The sequence below is a fragment of the Morone saxatilis genome, unplaced genomic scaffold (assembly GCF_004916995.1).
Source record: "Morone saxatilis isolate NCDOM2014 unplaced genomic scaffold, NCSU_SB_2.0 Contig5, whole genome shotgun sequence".
In the NCBI taxonomy this organism is placed as follows: domain Eukaryota; kingdom Metazoa; phylum Chordata; class Actinopteri; family Moronidae; genus Morone; species Morone saxatilis.
Window position 1 is genome coordinate 6,510,815 of NW_023340095.1, and position 22,691 is coordinate 6,533,505.

At 38.3% G+C, this 22,691-nt stretch overlaps 2 protein-coding genes across 2 annotated transcripts in view; one reads left to right on the forward strand and one right to left on the reverse strand.

Annotated features, from left to right (window-relative positions):
* The window catches only part of tmem163a (transmembrane protein 163a), a 57,168-nt gene extending 36,809 nt beyond the window's left edge, over window positions 1-20,359 (forward strand). Inside the window, exons 4-9 of the mRNA XM_035676007.1 lie at window positions 4,505-4,543; window positions 6,290-6,381; window positions 8,901-8,997; window positions 15,174-15,285; window positions 16,649-16,790; window positions 17,036-20,359. Coding sequence (XP_035531900.1) covers window positions 4,505-4,543; window positions 6,290-6,381; window positions 8,901-8,997; window positions 15,174-15,285; window positions 16,649-16,790; window positions 17,036-17,096 — 543 coding nt within the window. The 3' untranslated portion in view covers window positions 17,097-20,359. The remainder of the gene's footprint in view (window positions 1-4,504; window positions 4,544-6,289; window positions 6,382-8,900; window positions 8,998-15,173; window positions 15,286-16,648; window positions 16,791-17,035) is intronic.
* Window positions 20,360-21,537: 1,178 nt separating this feature from the next.
* LOC118339259 (alpha-1,6-mannosylglycoprotein 6-beta-N-acetylglucosaminyltransferase A-like) overlaps window positions 21,538-22,691 on the reverse strand; it is a 13,838-nt gene continuing 12,684 nt past the window's right edge. The window contains exon 17 of the mRNA XM_035676834.1: window positions 21,538-22,175. Coding sequence (XP_035532727.1) covers window positions 21,974-22,175 — 202 coding nt within the window. The 3' untranslated portion in view covers window positions 21,538-21,973. The remainder of the gene's footprint in view (window positions 22,176-22,691) is intronic.

The window sequence follows — 22,691 nt, forward strand, 5'->3', positions numbered from 1 at the left end:
TTTTATGTCATTACTCTTTGAGTATGAGCTATTTGATTTTTTAGCATGAATCACCATATTTAATCACTACAGTTAATTTCCTAGTATTGTTAAGCTTGTGTGATAATATCACTCACTGTACATTATCTATAGTATTTATGAGAAAATGTTGAACATGGCCTTAAAGTTGGAAAAGGATGACATGGTTTCGATGATCACAGGCACGCTGTAGTCACAAGTTCAGAATATATAGACATATAAACTCTGTCAAGAGATTTTCATTGCAAAGGAAACAAACTAATATCTACCTATAATCAATCTGTTATTTAGGCATAACTTGGAGTTGTATGTGTTCTTCAAATGTGCACGTTATATCGCTTGGAAACCATAAAACTATGTGAAACCCATGACACTTTATGGGTCAGTGCTTCTCAGCCAGCATGTTTCAGCTCTGAACTCTTATCAGAGGCTCTCTAGGAATGTAGACGGTCACACATAGAGGCTTTTAGATCCTCAACAGCCAATTATCATCAAGGTCACAATCTACCCCTGGATGTATACCCGTTAATCTTTAATCACAGCAAAGATCATGTGCTGTAGGTTTAAAGAAAAAGAGAAACAGACAGACCTAGATCAGTTTCTATCACAAATTATGCCTTAGTTTTTAACAAAGTAACAGCTTGACGTCTCTAACAATTACCAAGTAGGAAATTCTGAACAAGGGGGGTGATTCAGTGCTCCTGAGCAAAGCACTGAGGATTTAAAATTACCCACCAGGGTGGGATTATGGTTGTCCAGGGCAGATCTCTAGGGCAGGGGTGGCCAACTAGTTAGACACTAAGGGCAAAAAAAAAAGTCCATACAGCTTTTGACTTAATCCACACACTCACTGGGAGGTACACACACACTTGCACACATAACACACACTCTGTTTTATGTTTGTGTGTGGTCTATCTGGTCTTCCTAAATGGGTCAATAGTATACATGACATCCACCCAGGGTGGGCCCTAATGCAGGCAGAGAGCCACTCTGTACTACAATAGGCAGTCATTAGTTAACCTTGCAGTTTCCACTATAGGATTTAGGATACATCTCTGCTCATGCCCCTATCAAATCAGTGACCTGTGTCCACTTTGTATTTCTCAAACCCTCATGGTATTTCGTCACTGGGCGTTAAAGCATTATATGCACACAACAACAACTCTGTTTCATGAGATGTGTCGTCCAGGCAGGTCGCTCGAAATAAGATATAATATAAAATGCCAGCAGATTACCTAAATTGTATTAGCTCAAATCAGAATAACAAAAATCAAGATTATCTTTCTTTTGTGCTATTAGTTGGTGTAAAAATAACATTGTTTCTTGATAATATTTTAATGTAGTAAGAACCTGCCATTGTTTTTATTTCTTATTTTTATTATGTTCTTGTTGTTTTTTTTTAAATATATGAAATTATAGTTGTTTTTTTAATACCTAGAATATGCTCATTATTTCTCCTAAATATTTCACTTTAACACTTCTTGTTTGACCCTGTGGTCTCAAATCTCAAATCATGTCAGAACGTCTTAGAAGATATCTGAGGAACTGAGGAAATGTTATTAAGAAGGTAGTTAACACGATAACTTTAAGGATCGTTCCCTGTGCTTGCTCTTCTTTTTCCAGGATTGTTTTCTCTTGATCAAAATTTATCTCCATGTGAATAAAGTATGGGTTTAGAGCTTGTGATTGATAATAAGCTCATTTGTTACAATTACACAGCACTGATATGGGCTGCAAGTTATCATTCTTCTTCAGGAAATTAACTTTTATGAGATTAATGTACAGTTATGGAGCAGGAATGCATCAGGAACCAAGACACCCATGTAAAAAGTGCAGGTTCTTTACAGTCTCACGGTGCATTCATGACACTGACCTATAAACATAATTAATATGATGTTTATTATCATGTGATTTCAACTCTCTGGCTCACTTTATTGATCAGCTGTCATAATTTCTTCCACAAAGAACAGAACAATGTTCCACAACATTGCTTGCTATTAAATGTTGGCAAGTCTGACGAGCTAACAAGCAGTTTATAGCTTAAATTGTCACTGCTCAAACTGACACAAGGGATTATGTTCAAGCATCGTGACAAAGGTAGAGTAAAGTTAGAGGTTTTCAATTGTTCCCCCTGTATTTGGTTCTTAAATTCATGGTAAAAAAAAGCATGCACACTCATGTTTGGCTCAGCTTCTGGACTTCCCAGATGGACTGAAGGCCTGGTGGAGCTCCAGAGATTCTGCTCACCCTCTGTATGTGAGAGTGTTTGTACGTGAGAGAAGACAATCAAGAAAGAGGACGTGTTAGTAAGAAAGAGAGGGAGACTCTGGGTGACGGTTTCCGAGACAGAGCAAGACACAGGGACAGCATATGTGTGTGTGAGTGTGTGTGGGCAGTCATGTGTTACACACGCAGCCTGACTAGTACCATCTGCCTTATATCAAAGGTCTGTCTGGGACTGCCCTCTCCTTTCCTCTCTCTTTATTCCCTCTTTTCACCTCCTATCCATCATTTTGTTTCCCCTCCTGTTCATTTTCCCTTCGTCTCTCTAATGTGCTTCCCTTTTCGTGTAACTGTAGTTCAGGCTGAATCTGGTTCGGCTGAAGCTAGTTCTAACTTTAAATATTTGTTAGCGCCTGGCGAAATTCATCGTCACTGCCACAACGTCTGCCACTGTAGAGCAGTGAGCTCTAAATCAGAATGAATCAAGCAGCCAAAAAGGCAGCCACTCAAAGATGAGACAAGAGATCTTGGGATATGAAGGAAGGGGAAGAAAGGATGAAAGTGTCAAAGGAAATCAGAATCTGAGAGTCTGAGAGAAAACAGGGGCCAGGAGAATGAAGAGGGGAGAAATGCAGGAAGAAGATGAAAGCTCTGCAGTTCAAACCAACTCCCGGCTTGGCCTCAAATCTCCTGTTACCATGGTGATTTAACTGCCGATATGCTGTCCCCTGAGACTCTGTCCTGAAAATACAAGGGGAGAGAGAGAAAGAGAGAAAGTAACATAAAGACAGGCAGAAGGGCAAAATAGCACAGGTGTGTTAAACAGGGACTGCACTGCAAAGAAGAATACAATGCCCTCCATCCCATTCAGGAAACCTTTATGCATCTAGCCAGGCTCAAGGGAGACTTCAAAATGTTGTTATTAAATATCTTTGTTGCAGAACAACATTTAATTGTTTTTTTTTATTTAATTATTACCCAACTCTGCATTTCCCCCTTAGCTTTATCTCTTACAAATACGAGTGTACATATTGACTTTAACCTGTCTTAGCATGTCATGTGAATTCTGTATACAGAAGGATCCAACAGTGACTATATTTCTTGCGCAGACTCAGTGTGTTTAGGGATGGACAGAGGATAATTATGTCAATGCCAATCTCAGCTTGGGCAATGAAAGTGTTGGAGATGATGAGGTAGAGTCCCTCTAGAGGACTGCATTGAGATTGGGGACCCTTCAAATGCTCTTTGAGAAGACAATAGTTAAAGAAGCAAGGACAATTATTGCTCCAATTAAAGGTCCAGTGTGTTACATTTAGGAGGATCTGTTGGCAGAAATTGAATAGTTATATGTTACCTATAAATAAGAATTGTTGTGTTTTTTGTTACCTGAGAATGAGACATTTTTATCTACAGAGGCAGTCTTCAACCACCATGTTTCTACAATAGAACCTTTCGTGTTTTTTGTTTGTTTTGTGGCCCCCGTAGTTTGTCCTTCGTGCTTGGAAGGAGAGGGTGAGGCGAGGGAGTTGCAATCTGCAANNATCCTACACACTGATCCTTTAAATACAGGAAAAGATCCCTGAATATGTATTTAAAAAATATGTTCCATTCCTCTATAAGTAAAGGGTGTGAAATGTGGGGCTATGTTGCGTGGATCTGAATGCACTTTTATCTGCACTTGTATGTTACTGCACCAACTGTATGTATTTTTTATGTGGCAGCCTTTATATCTTGAATCTTCAATCTTGAATCTTGAATCTATGGAGTGATCTTGTGTCTTTCAGCTAATTTGTGGGGTTTCTGGCGTACAACTTTACTGTTTCAGCTCACCACTGTCAGCAACCTGTTTACAGGCACAGCAGGCTCATGTTTTAAAAAAAAAGATGAATAGAGATTTTCTTTTGTGTATGAATTCTACATTGTAGTTGTGTCTATCAGAGTTGTACTTTCTGTACTAATTTCTGTAAGTTGTGTTTCATCTCGCAATTTATTTTGCATCATTAAGTTGTGTTTTTCTGCGCACAAGATGAATCATCTTAATTATACACAATGCATTCTATGTGCAGATAAACATATGAATGTGCATCATTAATGCAACTGGAAAAATTAATGTTGTATCTTGTCTCCAGCCAGCAAATTCTGAAAGTCACTAATGTCACATTAACTATACAATAAAACTGACTACTGAAATAAAAACTAATCAATCAGTACTAACTGCTCTCTCTCTCTCTCTCTCTCTTCCTCTCTCTCCACCCAGCTGTAGTCATTCATGAGACACAGTGCGTCAGCCTTTGGATTTGCCGTAAGTTCCACCTCCTTTCTTCCCATTTGCATTGATCAATTAGTCATAACCTTGGTGTCTGTGATTTATTAATGACTCCTGTTACCAACGTATTATTGGTCCCTTTGTCTCCAAGGTAACAGGGCAGAGAGGAGAGACTGGGCATGGAGCTCGGGTTGAATGTCAAAATGCTGTTTGTGCTGGCTAAACATATCTGATGGCTTTCATCAAAATAAAGCTTGGTACTACTTATTATTTAGAGGAAATGATTGAGAGCATAATTAGTTTAAAAAATGAGACTTAATAAGATTGAAGTCAAAATTAAATCATCCATCCCCTAGGCCAGCTAGCTATGTCTTTATTAAAGATTGGGTTTTAATTAGCAAGTGCTGGGCTTCCTATGACAGTTTTAATAAAGTGGCAAGAAGACAATAAGTTGTTATAACTCAACGCGAAAGGGTTAGATCACAGCCACTGATCGTTGGTAGCTTTAGCTGCTATCATGTTGAAAGTTGACATTTTTCTTTGAGCTTTTACAGGTACATTATGTGACTTGAAAATTAAATGATAATGATCGTACCATATTTTATGATATAGCATTAGGGGATATCAGACTTTCTTTCATCTTCTTTGAGAATCCCAAGACCAGCACAAAGTATCCAATGGTTGAAGGTAATAATGTATATCACCTTGATTCCCCTGTGGGAATAAAACATCAATAGTCATTATATGTTTCGCGATAATGTGATTTACTAATTAGACTGAATAAAAGCCCATAAGATGAAGTGCTTCATTATTCTATTTTGTTCAAGTAAACATTCATTAATAAATGCAATTTTTAAGTTACATCTTTTTTTGCAATAAGTACTTACTGTAATAACTTGTAACTTAAAGCTGGGTTAGGTAGTTTAAACACACAACTCAATACAAAACCTTGCCCCTCTCTCTCTCTCTCTCTCTCTCTCTCTCTCTGCTACCTCATATAACTCCACTAAGCCCCTCCCACCAAACCCACAAGTTTAAAACACAGCAGACGGAGTCAGTTGCCCTGCGAAACTTCACGCATTGTAGGGCTCACTCTCCGCGACTTATCACACCTCAAGGGCTCTGCGGCCCAGTGTCCCAGCTGTGACGCCATCTAACAGCAGGATGAGAGTATGGTCCAGACTTTACGACTGCTCAGCAACACTTTTCTCCGGGCTGGGGAGCAGTGTTATTGGACTGTCACACTGACCTCTAATTACACCAAAAAGGAAATTGGACATGGTCAGCTTTGTGCCAGAGAAAGTCACATGGCTATTATGCACACAGTAGCTCTCGTCAATAAGAGCGCCATCACACGTATTCCATACTAAACATTGTTATAGGTAAAGGAGGAATTTTCCGCCATTGAATCAAGATCTTTCACTTCCACTTTATCCAGCGCTGGCAGAATGCTAAAACCAAGTGTGGAGGGGACGTTCGCCATCTGAAAAGACGTGCACATGCATCTGCATTTGTAGAACAGCCAATAGGAACGCCCTCTCTCTGAAATATCCTGTAATTGGCCAAAATCTTCCACCACGGGCAAAATTTTCTAAAGCCTGAAAACAGAGCCAAAAGGAGGTGCAGAAGTCTAGTTTTCTCTCAGACCATTTAAATTACAATATACTGAATGGTATCATGGAATATTTGCTGATTGATGCACAAATAATAAAAAAACTGCTTACCCCAGCTTTAAGAACCTTTCCTATTTTCCTCCGTTGCTCATTTATGTTTCTGCTGTAGTTTGATGCCACGCTGGATGTCCTGTCATCAGTCATTGTTCTCTGGCGCTACAGCAATGCAGCAGCTGTACACTCTGCACACAGAGAGTATATGTGAGTACCAAACAACATGCTGAGTTTAATTAATGCTTGATTAATGATGAATCTGTGTGGTGTGATGCAATTTGGGTTACTCTTCTCCACCTGCATCATAGTAAGAGAGTTTCTGTATTTCTCTGTAATTCTCATATACTATTTAAGGGTTTCATCTCTATACAATTCAGTCATGTTCATGCATGTGTTTGTGACATGTCTTAGTGTTATTCTGAAAAATAAACCACTTAGCTTTATTCAGAGAGCTCAGAAATAGAAAAAATGGGGGGGAAAGTGTTTTGCAAGGTCGAAACGTTGAATTGCTATATCTACTTGCCCACACAGAATGTGAAGCCCCATCTTGTTAGGCTTTCAAACTTTCATACCCAACTGGACACACCAAATCATTTGAGAGACTATTTCTTCATTTGAGGGTGTAAGGGAGCAATATATTCGTAACTGAACAAAGTCACTTACTGTATGTCGCCGTACATCACTGCTAAACACAAGGCTGTTAATCCATCAGTTTTAAGACCTGCTGCAGCTCAAGTGGCTGTCGGGTTACACAGAGCCTTGTTCGTCTTACAACAGCACCTCTGTCTAGCTCAGAGGTGTCACAGATGATGAAAGATGTAGCTGCCACTCTACCCTCCATTAACACACACACACACACACACACACACACACCTCAGTCTACAAAATCATTACCACACACAAAAGATTTTTCTACTCTTTTTCATACTTAATATACAAAACCATGTAACACACAGTGTTAGAGGAAGCACACAGATCCTTTACTTAAAGCCCCTACAAGGAACGTCCCTTTTGTGTTGATTCTGACAGCCCCAGTGGACAAAAGAGTACGAGTAGAGTAATAGTGTTTGTGCTGCCTTTTTTCATTGATTTAAAGTGGAATCCGGGTGGCGGGCTTTAAGAGTAATATATAGAAAAAGGTAGTTTTCCTGTTTACAGTCTTGTTTTGTTCAGGTAGGTCATGTAGAGGCATCAGTACAATATTGAGAGTGTTTAGTGGTCCAACATTTACTGGGATCTATTGGCAGTAATAAAATATAATATTCATGTTTTTATTAGGATATAATCACCATTTGTGACTTTTCTCTAATATTTATACCATTTGCACTTTTATCTTTAGCTGTGCATTGTGTTTTATAATTTAACGTGAAATCTTAATCGGTAACGATACTAGTAGTGATATTTGTCAAATAACTGCACACACACATACATTTCAATGCCCCATTTGTTGTAAACAGAAATAAACTGGGCTAATAAAGTCTGACCTAAAGTCTGTCCATATGTGCTGTTGCTTAAACCTGTCGGTTTTTATATGTAAGTTGGTTTGTTTGATCTTATTTCTGTGTCATGCCAAACATCTGGCCCATCCTACACCACTATTTTACAGGACATACATCTTCCTGTAATGGTACAAAAACAAAATGTTTTAATGAGACAGAATGAGACTTTCGGGTTACACCTATAACTGAGAGAACACAGACGATTTCCCCATTATAGTTTTAGCTGTGGGATTTGAAGAGAATTTGGGATTTGTTAATATACCAGTTTCTTGGTAATGTATGCATGTTTTAGCAGTTAGAATCGCAGTGATTGTGAAAGCTGAATAATTTTCAAGTGTGTCTCGGAGAGAAGCATTTCTCAAAAATGTGCAGATTTTAAAAGTTGCCTTTTTCTTAGTAAATTGTGGCAGTTTTATTGTGAGCAACCACCATCCAAATCTGCAAAGGATAAACACCACTTCACTGCACCTGTCAGATACTGTGTCTCTGTCCTGTAGTGAGATAGATGGGACACAGACATTGTAATTCAGGCCCAGCAGATGTGTCAGAGGAAGTGAGAAAGTAAATCAAGCAATGGAGAGGTATTGAGTTACCACATCTTGTTCCACTGCTGCCAGAGCAAACCACCCCGCCCCCGATAATGTATCGTAACATTCACCTCATTATGCCTGATATTTTTTAATAAACTAAACTGACACCACAAAGTGCCACCCCCGAGCGCTCTGACAGAAGTCGGGAAATTGTTTATTCTGGTTGCACACAGAGCAAATAGACTGCAAATAGTCTCCTGACATCTGCCAAACACTGTGACTGTGTTGTTTAAGAAATTTGGTTTTGAGATTATTTGTATGTATTATTGCTCAAATCAGGCTGTTACTTCATGAACTGTGCCTCACCATGACATTATCTATTTTGTGTAATAGGAGGGAATTGATGCATCATATCACTGATAATGTTATTACTGACATGTGTCATGTTGATGAACTGCTTGTTATTCAAAGCAGTGGGCAGGAGTTGTTGTTTTTGAGTCCTTTCAATATTTCACCAGACTGCCAAAGGCCACTGCAAGTATCATTTATTAATGTTTATGTGATGGTACTTTAAAAATTTTTTTTTTTCGGTCCTCACTGCAGCAAGAATATTATAAATTAACCAGATTAAAATGAGAAAGAAAACAGATCAGAGTCACTGAAGCTAACACTTTGCACTCTGTATGTCTTTCTGCAGAGCATGTGTAGTCCTTGGGATTGTGTTCGTTCTCTCCTCCTTGTGCATCCTTGGAAAGGCCATCCATGATCTGGCTACCAGGGTTCCCCCAGAAGTGGTAAGACCACACACACACACTAGCCCACTCTTTGTAGGAATTTTGCTCATATTGATCATTAATAATATAATAATTTGGGTCTTACCCTAACCATAACCATGTGTTTTTTTATTGTCCCTAACCAAACTTGATACCAATTGTGCCCTTTATAGACATTAAGATTAGAGGAATAAATAAATTAATAGAGATTAAGGATAGAGAAATAATTTTGTATCCTCACTGACAGTAACACTTTCTATAAAAAAAGACACAATGCATTGTGGGATTGTCCACAGAGGCAGGAGGTCCAGTGTGTAAGATTTAGGAGGATATAATGGCAGAAATGGGATGTAATATTCATAGGTATGTTTTCATTCATTTGAATTAGGATTTTAAACTAAGCTATGGCAGAAATTTCATTTTGAATGTAATATTGGGATTCACAAGATTTGAAAAAGAATGGTCAAAATTTGTCCAGTATGAATCAAGCTTCAAGCAGCCTCGATCCTACACTTCCCATAATGCGTGTCTTTCATTTGATACATTCCACACCTGACATTTCTAACACTTTTTTGCCAAACAAAAGGCTTTTTTCCCCAAGTTTGTAGTTTGTGAAATTTTAAGTGTCAAAAAAACATCAGGGTTTTTTTTTAGGAAAAGACAGAAAGAAAGAAATGCTCTTCCAACGCCAAAGTAAACCTCATACAGCTGTTTTCACAGGCTGTATGATATTTCTTGTGACAAGTAAACTGAATTTTATGTTTTATGTAACTGTAGATTTGTAGATCACCCCTATAAACTCTTACATTGAAATTATTGTCAGACTGTAAATCATGTGTGATAAAAAGGGGAATCCTCTGATTTGTGTCTATAATATACATCCTTTTTGGCAAAAGTCTGGAGTCTGTTTTGAATCAATACACACATGCAGTCCATGTACAGTGAGCAACACAAACGGTTCATTGTTGTGAGTGAGGTATCTTTTTATAGCCCTCCACTGTGGTTCTTCTGACGTCAGAGTTTTTGTCTCCCTCCACCTGACTTTTGTTTCCTTTTTCTCTTCGACACAGACATGCACACACACTTTCTTTTTAATGTCAACATCACTTACCCCCCTCCACCGCCACCTCTCGCTGGAGGTGTTAAGACTATGAATAAGGTCCCAAAATAGTCTTGTCTTTCTGTTGCTGGGGCACGGTCCGACTCTTCCATCATCACACTGCTTGCGGAGTGCCCATCGCCTCCTTTCCAGTTCTGAACCCTTCTATTTGGTTTGTAAATGATTTAACCTTCACCATCTGTCCTTTTCACTAACCAGTGAATCCAAGACAGAGAGGAACGCCAGAGTTTAAAAACACAGTTCCTCTGCGAGTTTACTTATTATGTAGTTTCAAAGGTTTAAGATGCACTTCTTTATTTTGTTATAGAGCCCAGCAGTGCTCCTAAATCCCAAAATATCTTCACATTTCTCTATTGATATTTTTAAACTTGAGTCTTAAAACAGCACTGAGCTGAGAGAAAATTTGACACTTGAAGGTTTTGGAGGTACTATTGAGCCGTTTAACAAAATCAGGGAGTGTATCCTAAAGGTCCCTTGTGGATTTTTATTCTAAAGAAACAAAAAACAAAAGTGTGTCTATATAAAAAAGTGTCTATATATCTGAGGCCTAACAAATGTGTTGAATGCATTTCCTTCCTAGTAATAAATGAATGTTTACATCAGCTTTTATTTCCTTGTCTGTCGTAAAAATCATGTCAAGAATGTGAAATGTGTGCTAGAATATGTGCTGTGCATCCTTGTGCGGGTGTACGAGATAAAAACAAAAAGCATACCCACTTATGAAAATATTGCTCTATACTGCCACTAGTGGCCAGAACTACACAAGGTACTTTCTGAAAATGAAGAAAAATCAGCTTTTTTATTGTTTATTGTAATGGTAATATTCTTTCTTGCATATTTATGCTTCATTATAATTTGTCTGCATTATATGACTGGTTTAATACTTGTAATACTGTTGTAAAATATCCACAGAAAGTAATTTTAGTTATTTGCACACAAAGTTAAGCTATTTTCTGCCTTGGGTTATTTGGACAAATTTGACTGCTAATGCAGTTTGTGTTTAACCAATGTTCCAGCTGCATGCTAGCAATGGATGCACTGACCACTGAATGCATCTCTCTCCTTTTTCTTCTGTGTACATTTTGAACAAGGGAATAACATTAGTTTTGAAAGTTGTCCCTAATAGATGTTACAAAGTTTATGAAGCTGTTGCATAAAGCTCCGGGATAGCTGTGAATTTTTTAATTACGCATATTGCCAATGTGCGGACTGTATATACGTTAACTGTTTGACCATTGTGTGTATATTTATGAAGCAGATTCATAAAGTCCAGAGAAGCGTGAATTTATAGTCTTAGTAGTCTTAGTTAGCATCACCCCCGGTAAATGACCCTCTATTTGGGCCCATCTGTGACTATATATGCAATCGTGTAAAATTCACCTTGCGTTAAGTCTTGGACTCACCTCGATTTATCTCTCCTAAAGCTTTGTTACTGTACAGTGATTAAAAGGCAGGTAGCAACAGAGCGATTGTGTATAAAACTCACACACATAAAGCAAAATAATAACTGCTGTTTCAAAAGAGTGAGAAACAACAGATCAAGAGTAGAGGAGAGGAGAAGACAGGAAAACAGTGCTGGCATTCATGTTGAAATGATGTGATTTAAAGGATAAATATGCCAAGTTTTGGTCTTGGTTTGTCTTATCTGTACTAGACAAACCAAGTGTGTGCCTTCTTGATTATTTTTAAGTGCTTGTTTGATGGTGTAAAAATTGAGTCACTGAAGCCCCTTTGACCACAAATCAAAATAGATAAAGCCAAGAGACTGAAGCCAGTAGAGAAGCAGGCTAAGGGCAGCAGCTAGTCTGCAGACTGCGTTTGATGCTCCAGTGCCATTATGTTAATAGAAACTGTGGGTGTTAGGTCTCAGAGGAGCTTCCTGACACCAGCAAGAGCCTATTACCACTGTCTTTCTCTTTGACATTCTCTCTTTTCTTCACCATCTCTCTCTCTTCTTTCTACCTTCCATCCGGGATTCAAAGCACCCTGTCTTATCATTTTTATTTTTAAATTTAATGGATGTTTTGTGCATATAAACGTATATCTTTGGCACCTAATCAGTGGTGTGAAAGAACAAGACAACTACAGATTCTGTCCAGGCCTGTGGTGGGTTATTCTTGGCATGTAAGCTACATCTAGTTGATCATCAGTTTGTTGAAGAGTGATGTCAGCCATCTGGCGCTTTCCTTTTATGCATAATACTTTCACTGGCTATAGGCTTAGCTGGATTTGTAGATGCAGGAGTTTATAGGACAGGTTCATCTTATTCTGTCTCATTTATCAAGCATCTCTCTACCTTCTTCCCTCACTACCTCATTCATTATCTTTTGCCGGTCTCTCTCGGTCCCTTTCTTCCATATCCCATCTCTTTCATTGTTTCTCTCGCCCCTCTTTCATCATTATACCCAGTCTGTTTCTCGAACCTATCCCTGCCAGCTCACCTAGTCTGTCTCCCTTCATTACCATGTCTTTGCTTCTCTTCCTCTGTATCCACCTTTGGGCTTTTTTGTGCAAAAACACGCTTATTCACAGAATTCTTCATCAAACAGCAGTCAGAGGTGATTCATAGTACCAGCAGTGATCTATTTATGTGCTGTGTTTGTATGTGTCTGCAGGACTGTGCTCGCAACTGAAAGATATATAGGTTATGAACAGAAAGAAGGAAAATGTCAAGTTTTAGAGGGACATTAGAATGTGCATGTTAAGTATATTGATCATCAAAGGTACTTGATTATCTGGTTTCTTCTTCTGAGAGATTGTCCTTTACAGTCAGAGGATAACAGCAGCACTACAGCGTGAATACTGTAAAATGTTGCTACCTTGAAGTATCAGGCTGTAAAATCACATTGCGTGGACAAAGGGTGAAAGAAATCAGGAATCCTGATTCGTATCACGTCCTGGGTTGCTGGTCTCATGGCAGGCTGTCTGTGTCTAGTGCCTGATTAAACACAGAGAGCTGAGATCGTCTCTCCCTGCCTCCTCTGGGCTGGAAGGAGAGAGGGTAACACACACTGATCCAACAAATACATACATAAAGTACATGCATGGGGTGACACACTTACAAGTCAGTTTTTCGTTTTGTTTCATTTTGTAGTCTTACGTTTCCGTTAAATGGGAGTAAAAAGGGTGTAAGGAATTAACAAGCTATAGCTGACCAGCTATCAAGAGCTTAAACTACAATGCACTACATAATGCCTTCAAAATTTCCCACAATGGAATGCAAAAAAGTAGTGTCCATAGCGTGTTCTGTCCATTAGCAATCCTATGCAATGTGTCATTTACTATAAGAAAGTTATGATTTTGCAACCTGTCAGTAATGACACAAAATGATGATGATTGCGTGTGACATCTGAATTTGCTGCCACAACCCACAAATATCTATTATATATGCACAAAGTACTAATAATATTAATGATGGCTATTATTAAGTATCCTAGTAAACCTAGACACTGTGAGGCAAATTAAGTGAAAACCTGTGTGGATGGACCATAAGTGCGTAGTGCCTTAAATAAATACATACTATGATTAGTAATTCATGTCTACATCTTCAGTATTTAGTCCCACAGATGGTAGCAATGTGACTGAAATGAGTACTTTTTGCAATAGAGGACACTGAAATAAGAGTTCAGATAAGTCATATCAAGTCTAATCCCACAGCAGCACAAAAATGTGTGGTAGTACAGTTTTGGTAGTACAGTTTTAGTGTGTGTCCGAGATGTAACATACATTTGTGTTTTATGTTAATGTAGATTCAATTGACATTAAGTCAGAGTCAAACTTATGAGTGTGCTGACTACTCAATAAAACAGGAGAGACAACAATACTCCAGTGGCCCTTCAACTCACTGCAGCATGTAGGATTTAGTGGCATCTAGCGGTGTAGTTGCAGATTGCAACACCCTCGCTTCACCACCTATGGATATTATATTCCATTTCTGCCAATATAGTCATCTAAATGTTATACACTGGATCTTTAAGAAAACAGACAGAAACAGTCAAAAAGAAAATATCTTTACCAATTTGACAGCATATGTGACGAGGCTGGGTTGTCCCACCAAAACAGACTTAAATTGTAACTAATTTTCTAACAGATAGACGACTTCAGGAACTTCATGACTCACAACCCATGGCAAAAAGAGAAGTTTCCCAGCCATGTTCATTGCTTTTTAGTGTCACCTGGAAATGGTTTCTGTTGTCGTCTGTGCTACTTGCAGCCTTTCTGTATTGGATTGTTGATGCATTCCTCCTAAATGACGTGCATGTGCTGTCAGATTAGGGAAGATGTTTTTTTTTGTTAGTTTGTTTGTATTTTGTCTATTTGCACAATGATTGCTGAATTCCATTTAGCTGCATTAGTTTTTTGGTCCAGGTATTGTGCATGCTGACTCACAGTCACTGTCACTGTTTAATGACTTCCTTTACTAGAATGAAGCCTTTGTTAATGTATCTAGTAACACATGAGTTTTTTCTTCTATGATTCAGTCAAATTGTCTGCTGTGAAAAATACCTATTGTGTGGCTACACGCCCACACCAACCACCACGGCTATACACTGGTTTATGTTATAAATAGCCCTGATCAAAAGCTTGTTGAAGAAACATAAAGTCTGGAAAAACAGTACAGTTGGATTTTTGTCATATATGTCTCTTATTTTCCCAGTTTCTCCCCCATTCCATTTCTCTGATCCTTGTCTCTGTCTCTCCCCCTGTTGGGCCAATTAAATCTGATAGAGAGACACTCTGGGGTCAAGTGTTGGTTTTTGCTGAGTCTGTTTGAGACTTAAATTGAAAACACCAGACCCTCACATCACTTTGAGGCGTCATCTGTTTATGACCTTGGCTTGATGCACCAAGTCAGGCCTGTACATGTATTATTAATGCTTGAGCTGACGAAAGCTTTGTGGGTCGTTCTGTCTGACTGATAATGCTGGCGCTTTTAGTGTCTGCTTTGCAGACGCTGTGTGTAGCTTTCTCTCTCTTTATCTTTATCTTTTCCTCTTTTTATGTCATCCAACACACATGGTTTACCTGGTATACAAATAAGCTGCCCCTCTATCTTCTCTTCCTTATCTTTCTTTAGGATGACTTCCTCTTCAGTGTGTCTATAGTGAGCGGGCTCACATGTGCTCTTCTGGCTGTGGCCAAGTTCATGTTGGGAAGAGTGCTGACTAGCCGGGCACTTATCACTGACGGTAGGGTAAACACACGCACTCACACACATACACATAGTTAAATATAAATAAATTAATAGCAAAGCAATATAAGAGGTCTTTACAAAGCTACAGAATGGCAGTAGGAAATAGTATTCGGCCTTAAGTACAGAGGAATCGACCAGGAAAATGATCTTGTTTTCCATAACTCATTAGCGATTTCTTTAGCCTTTCAGTGTTGATAATTATTGTTTCTGTCTCTCTCCTGCTAATGACAAGCAGCTCAATCAGAACAGTTACAGAACTGACTGACTTTATTAATTACACTCTTGGTAAATTGGAAAAAAATGTGTTTAAACCATGTGTATTTAATCACATTATAGTAAATGTACATAAATTATTAAAATTCAAATTAAGATGTTTAGATAGTGTATACAGTTGATATACTTAAAATATATGTAATGTTTAAACAGAGGTAGTAAGGCCCTTATCTGGAGTAAAAGTTGCAATACAGTATGTTAATTAAATTATAGGTATATTTTATTATATGTTAAATTTGGATTATTATTGATGCATTTACTTGTCAGATGCATTTCAGTGTTTTAGCCGGTCCAGAGGGAGCTACTTTTACTATTTTATATGCTGTTGGGTAGTTTAATTTACTCTAGGTACAATACATCATATTTTATATGCTCATTATAGGCCTCCAAAGTCTTAATCTGCAAAGTAACTAGAAGCTATAACTCAAATAAATGTGGTTGAGTTAAAAGTACAATATTTCCCTCCGAAATGCACAGAAGTAGAAGTAGCATAAAATTGACCGTGGCCATTGTTGAGGTTAGGGCACAGTAACACCAAACAAAAAACGTGTGACAACAAAAGGAAACCAAATTAATAAAACCAAAACCACAATTAGGAGTATACGTGTGCATGATACTGTGTGAGAGAGAAAGTTGCTCAAATAACTGATTATGAAGAAGTAATAGGTTATGATCCACTGGCTGCTCATAGACACATGCACATGTGAACAAAAGCCCAAGACACACACACTGCACACTGCTATTCCCTGGTCTCAGAACGCACAGGGCATCAATCCAATAAACCTGAGGTTGCTGTTCTCAGAGCCTGGATTTATTTCCCACAAGACTATACACTTACTGCAGGCTAGACAATAACCCACTGTGCTAGCTTTCACACAAGGAGAAATGTAATTATAAAAACACCAGCCGCTATACAGGGTAACTCAAATACACTATGCTAGCTAAATCTGCACCTCTAAAGTTGGATGTAAGGCAACCTCATTGTTAAATTGTTTCATGGGTCATTATCAGGATTTGTATAGCATATTTATGTCACTACTTGATTGCTGAGATGCACAATAGACATGGCATTTTGTGTTTTTCAGGGTTTAACTCTATGATCGGTGCTGTTATGGGATTTTCCATTCTGATCAGTGCCGAAGTCTTCAAGCACCATACTGATGTCTGGTTTCTGGATGGCACCATTGGAGTTCTCATTGGGCTCATCATTTTGGCATATGGCATCAAGTAAGAGACAAACCATTAGCAGTCCCCTGTCAACATTTCTTTGAGCTGCTGATGTGAAATATTTCCTAACTTTTATTTGGTAAATCAGGCCCTATTCGTATTCTATCATTGCCAGGGTCACATGTGAACCTGAAAGCTCTGTACTGGCTTGAGGTGCTCAGACCCAAAACAGGCTGAGACTCCTTGCAGTAGCTGTAATTTCTACACATTTGCTTTCCAATGAGACCTTGTTTCTGTCTCCACAGACTCCTGAAGGACATGGTGCCCCGTGTGAGACAGACAAGGAACTACGAACGTTTTGAGTGAGAGACGCGTGTGTTGACCAGACGAGCAGGTTCACACATGCACACCCACACACCTGGCTGCCTCCTGCCCTCCGCCCGCCTCTCGCTGTCTTTCATACATACTTTAAAACACATTTCACCTGCACATGCAGCACATATAGACTCTACGCAAACACGTTCTCATACACATGATTATACACACACATGCTGTATATACAGTACTGTAAACAGTGCATTCATACATTCAGACATAAACAAACACATATGCATGCACACACAAACACAGACGTCTAAGATTTTGAGGGAAAAGGACATGATTGAAGACCACCTCCTGAAAGGAAAACACATTCTTCTTCCTTTTTTTTGTCCATGGAAACCACCGTTTTAAAAATTACACCTAGAATAAGGAAAAGGCTCAAGAACTGAAACTCCACCAACAGGAACTTTGGATTTGTTCGATCTGTAAACATTCTGTAGTTGCTGCTTAGATGAAACCTTACACATATCGCAGTTTTCACACTGAGACTACAGTGCATTGATTTGTCCTTGAGGGTTCAGCTATTGTAACAGTGGGCATAGTGGGGATCCAAATTTATAAAATGTTTTGGAGGTCTACACAAAAAATACAGCATAAGTTACTTGAGAAAACATCTAAAATTTGCTTTTTAAAAAAGAAAAAGGTATTCCTTTCCTTAAACATACACAGAGGAGTTCCTGTCAAAACCTCACCAGCCTCCTCCCTGCAAAGCAACCACTATACATTTTTTTCTGAGAGGAAGAGAGGAGGGGGAAAGCAGACAAAAAGGGGCTCAGACAGAAAGCATATATGCAGTACTGAGTCAACAAACATTGCTTTCTCTATAAGGTAAAAAGCATCAGCGAACACAGTGAGGTCTTGATATAGAAACTCTACAACTAAAAGCAAACAACTGTAAAGAGGACAGGAGACACAGAGGACAAACATTTGCCATATGATGGCTATAAACCTAAGTGCACAAAACATTTGACCAGTTTATATTACAGATCATAGCCTACTGTACTGTATGTAATGTATTCAGGCACAAATGAGTTAACAGTTAAGCACAGTGCTCATGGGTAATTAAAAACTGAGAAATGATTTGAGCCTGATTTGTCTAACTGCTGTATCTGACTTCTAATATGTTTCATTGCCATATATTGTACATATTTGTTGATTTGTTTACAAGCACACATACCATATTCAGTTATTTACTGAAATTCATCTTTTTTTGGTACTTGAAACTTTGTTTGACAGTTTGACGAAATAAAGTTTGACCACAACAAACAAACAGCTGAAGAATTATATTAAAATCTCAGTTTTTATGAGGGGAAGATTGAAAAAAAAAACACATCAGTATTTATCTTGTGTTTTTGTTGAAACACCTTTTTCAGGCTTAGATAATTAATACACGTAAAAGCACAAAGTTTCATCTACCATTTGCTATAATCCTGTTATTTATCACTGTCTCTGTGGACTGTTGCTGTGAATCCAGGTGAGGTATTTATTACTTTTATAAACATTATTTCATTCATATATTTTTTCCCTTGTTTTGACTACAAAGGTCATATGAATAGTTGGATAAGACAAAGTCTCAAACCTAAGATGAAACAAAGCACAATGGCAAAGATAAAGCAGCCTGTGTGAACATCATTTTCATTGCATATCATTTGCAGAGACAGTGTTTTCTCCTGTGTCTGCTTACCTGCTCACCACCCATTTGTTCTGCATGTTCCCATTGTTATCATTCATCATTATGTGCAATGAACAGAATGTAAATACAAACCACACAATCTGTAAATATGTTTATTACACTGTTTAGGTGCATCCGTAACAAAAAAGTCACAAATATAATCATCGTACTTTATGGCCAACATAATAGGCTTTTTGGAGTAGACAGCATATAGTTAAAGTACAAGATGATCAGTGTTGCATATAGTTAAAAATGTTTACTCTATAGTGCTTATATTGTAAATGTTGTTTTACATATTACTGTAGATTATTGGTGAAATTAAATGACAAGTCTTACTGTAAGTTTTTGCACTGTAAGTGAAAATCTCAAATTGGATGTAGGTGTGATCTGACCCCACTGTCCAAGGCTCCTTGGTCACTTATTAAATGTTTCTTCTTACTAAGCAAATAATTATCTTAACAGCCACAATTTACCTGCTGGCACAAATCATTTGTGTTATTTAACTGAAATTCAGTAGGCATCATGAGAAGATCCAGAATAATTTTACAGAAAAACTAGAGTTTTAAACATGAATGATGATGTATTATGTGGATTTAATGAAATTAAGAGAAATACCTTCATTGTCATCCTCTTGGACGACGGATGGATCAATTTATAGATTGATTTTATACAAATGCATTGAGATGAATTCAATTTGAAATGTATATAAATCATGCATAAATACTGTATTATGCCCAAACAGATATTAAAAGAGCTCTCTATCCATGGCACAAAATTCTTAAGTGAGCTAAACTGTATATATAACTGCTTGTGGCCTGGTTTCTTCCTGTAAATGAGGATCCAGAGTGCTTGTGAGCCCTCTTGTGGTCGGTGGCCAGAAGACAAGAATTTGAATTAGTATTCAGTGCACTGGATCTATGAGAGGGAGTCTAAATTTATCCCAGGCTGAAGACGGTTACAAAGCCTTGGACAGTGATTCTGAAAGGGCCTACATCCACTCGACACTGTATTTATCAACTCTGAGGCGACATACTGGACAAGGTGCAAAATTTCTGGTGTTATCTTTAGTTCCATTGTGTGGAGAATAAGGATTAGCTGTAAACTGAAGGCGTGAATCAGCTCACACCTCTTCGACTCACCAACAGCACACTGATTTGTAATGCCCCTCCCCCTTCTCTGATGCATAGAAGACAATCTTTACAGTGACTTTTATTAGCAAAGCACAGTGTTTACACGCTAATAACCACCACACAAGGCACAAAACAAAATCATAGTAACTCAGTCTTAGTAATGGTATGATTTACTATCTCTGTTGCTTATATGGTTCATTTTATTGTGTTTGGGTAGACTTGGTGCCAAAATCCTTTCTACCTCTCTTCTTCGCACTTTCTTTTATTTTCATTCCACTTCTCTTGTGCACATTAATGCTACAAAAAAAACTGTCCGGGTGCTGTGATTGTGCCGCCCCCATACTCCTTAGTAATGAGTGATCTTTGAAGCGGTTGCGCTTACTGTAAATCACTGGATAAGTGCAACAGCTGAATACCAAAAAAAGACGTTAAATATAAACTGTAATTCTACAATCACCAGAGTTGCGATTGCATTTCATTTATTTATAATGGGATTTTTCCACTGCCCTATGAAATTTTTCAACCCTCACACTCCATCTCACCAAAAGACTGCTAGAGGTTAGTAAAGAAATGACCTCTAAACATGTATTACTTGTTTGCACAAACACTAAAACCTCTATTCATTTTACAGGTGGTATAATATTTGAATCAATTTCATTGTTTCATTGAAATAGCTCAGAAAAATGTGGAAATCTGTAGCTTTATGAACTGTGCCAAATCACTGAAAACATCTGTCCACTCTTCTGACGTGTGTATCATTCGATTGTACTCGTATTGATGAATTGACATATTATTATTGCCCCACAAGAGGCATCAAACCGTTCATTTGACTTAATTTCCATAAATAATAATAGCAATACTAACCACTTCTCAGTTGCTTTGCATGGGCTTGTAAAAACCCTTACAGCTTTAGTGGTTACTAATGCATTCCACACACACACACACACACAACAAAACAAACATGAAAAGATGTAACTGAATTTCTGATAAATCTGACTATGTAACAGAATTATTATGTCTGTTTGTACAGTAATGACATCAGTGGTATTACAGATGATGTAAACACCATTTATTTATGTAAAAGATCTATGAGGTATCTCTTTGTCAAAGAGCAAAGTTTTATTGATTAATAAAGTTTTATCCTGCTTATTCATCAGCAATGTTGAGACATGGTGTTTTTTCTACACATACAGAATACTTTGCTATACAGTCTTGGTGTGTAACAGACATTGCATGTTTTTGACATGAGTGCATTATTTTGAAGAGACTAGTAAAGACTAATGCATTTTATAATAGAAAAGACGCTTCTCACTTCAGTATGTTCTCCCACCTGCCCTTATTCAATTTCACACTTTTGCATCATCATTGCAGGTCCGCACTCTTGTGCTTTGGCAAGACAATGTGCATTAAGTGCACCTCAAGGAGATGGCTGGAAAATAGGAATCCATTTCCTTTATCTGATTACTTCTTTGCAGTTTCTCACAGACTCTGTGAAACACTCTGGAAAACATCATTGACAGACAAGCGGTGGCTGAATTCAGGGCTTCACAGACTAATGCTCAACCCCATTAGTTAGTTGGCATGTACAGTTGAGGTTGGCGTAACATGTTCTTTTAGTCTTTCAAGCCCAATCAAAAAAAACATTTCACATTGGGCAGGGCAAAAAAAACACAGTGAACTGAGTCCATCATTAAACAGGGGGACTTTGCAGGACTTTTTAAATGTCCAGTTTGTAACATAGATATGTTTTCATTAGTTTATAATCACCTGAATATAAGAATCATTGGGTTTTTGTTACCTTACAATGAGCTGTTTGTCCATCAAATGGCTGCCAACAAATACTGAACCTGAAGAAAAGACTGTAAACAGCATTGTTGCCCATAAATTGTAACCATAGGCTGCATAGGTGTTACAAGCTGCATTTGTCCCGTTTGTATGAATCACCATAAGTCTATGAGGGATCAGTTTGTGAGTTGTGAGTCTGGCCATTCAGATAAAACACACACAAATACTTTTTATTTACCTTTATACACAGGAAGAACATGTTTTCAATCCAGCCGTTAGATACATGCCTTGCATAAGGCTATCTGGTCCTTAATGTAGTCTCTACAGGGGCAGATGCGGATAAAGGAGTGGTTTGACCTCACACAGCTGAAGAGCAGGGGATCAGACTGGAACATACAGTGTTTACTACTGTTTCTGTAGGCTGGAAACACAATGTGACTATCAGAAATCTCTGACGTTTCACAATCCACACTGTACCTGAAAGAAAGAAAAAAAGCACGTAGGATCTTCAGCAAGCTCCACTATTCAAATTATTTTAGCTTGAGTGCCGACTCTGACACCAGGTGAAATTGACAACATTGTAATGATGTAATTGAGTGGTGGCGAAAAGGCTTCCTGCGTAGACTGTGGAAGCTTAGATATACATCAGCCATAACATTATGACCACCTGGACACCGTGACTGGTCTGCATGTACGCAGTCCATACACAACAAACTGTGAAGCCCTGTGTGTTTTGACACCTTTCTATCAGAAACAGCAACTCTTTTAGCAGTTTGAGCTACAGTAGCTCGTATGTTGGAGCAGACCACTTGAGCCTTGGCCACCCATGAACCTTTCTTGGACTACTTTTGATAGGTACTGACCACTACAGACCGGGAACACCCCACAAGAGCTGCAGTTTTGGAGATGCTCTGACCCAGTCGTCTAGCCATCACAATTTGGCCCTTGTCAAAGTCGCTCAAATCCTCACGCTGCCCATTTTTCCTGCTTCTA